Here is a 281-nt window from a genome sequence, read left to right on the forward strand (position 1 = left end):
GCCGCCGCCGCCGCCGTTCCCCCGAGCCCCCCGCCGCCTCCGCCCGCCGCCAGCCCTCCGCCCGCGGGGTGCTGGGGATGGACGGCGACGATGGTGTTGAGCTGCGAGCTGGACACGGCCAGGCTCCACTCCTGCTCCTTCTCCAGCAAGGTGCGGTAGTTGGTACCCGGCTCCTGCGCGACGGCGTGGGGGCCGAAGCGCTCGCCGCCGCCCCGCAGCAGCTCCGCCGCCTCCCCCGGGTTCAGGAAATCCCGGTGCACCGACGCCAGGCCCCGCAACCG

General features: G+C 76.5%; 1 protein-coding gene across 1 annotated transcript in view; it reads right to left on the reverse strand.

The window, feature by feature from the left end:
- Nucleotides 1–281, reverse strand: part of SLITRK3 (SLIT and NTRK-like family, member 3) — a 4175-nt gene that overhangs the window by 311 nt on the left and 3583 nt on the right. The window contains 1 exon segment of the mRNA XM_010573081.1: nt 1–230. This exon segment is cut by the window's left edge and continues 18 nt beyond it. Within this exon segment, the coding sequence (XP_010571383.1) occupies nt 1–230 (230 nt within the window).

This window comes from Haliaeetus leucocephalus, unplaced genomic scaffold, assembly GCF_000737465.1.
Source record: "Haliaeetus leucocephalus isolate CR32 unplaced genomic scaffold, Haliaeetus_leucocephalus-4.0 Scaffold362, whole genome shotgun sequence".
Taxonomy (NCBI): Eukaryota; Metazoa; Chordata; class Aves; order Accipitriformes; family Accipitridae; genus Haliaeetus; species Haliaeetus leucocephalus.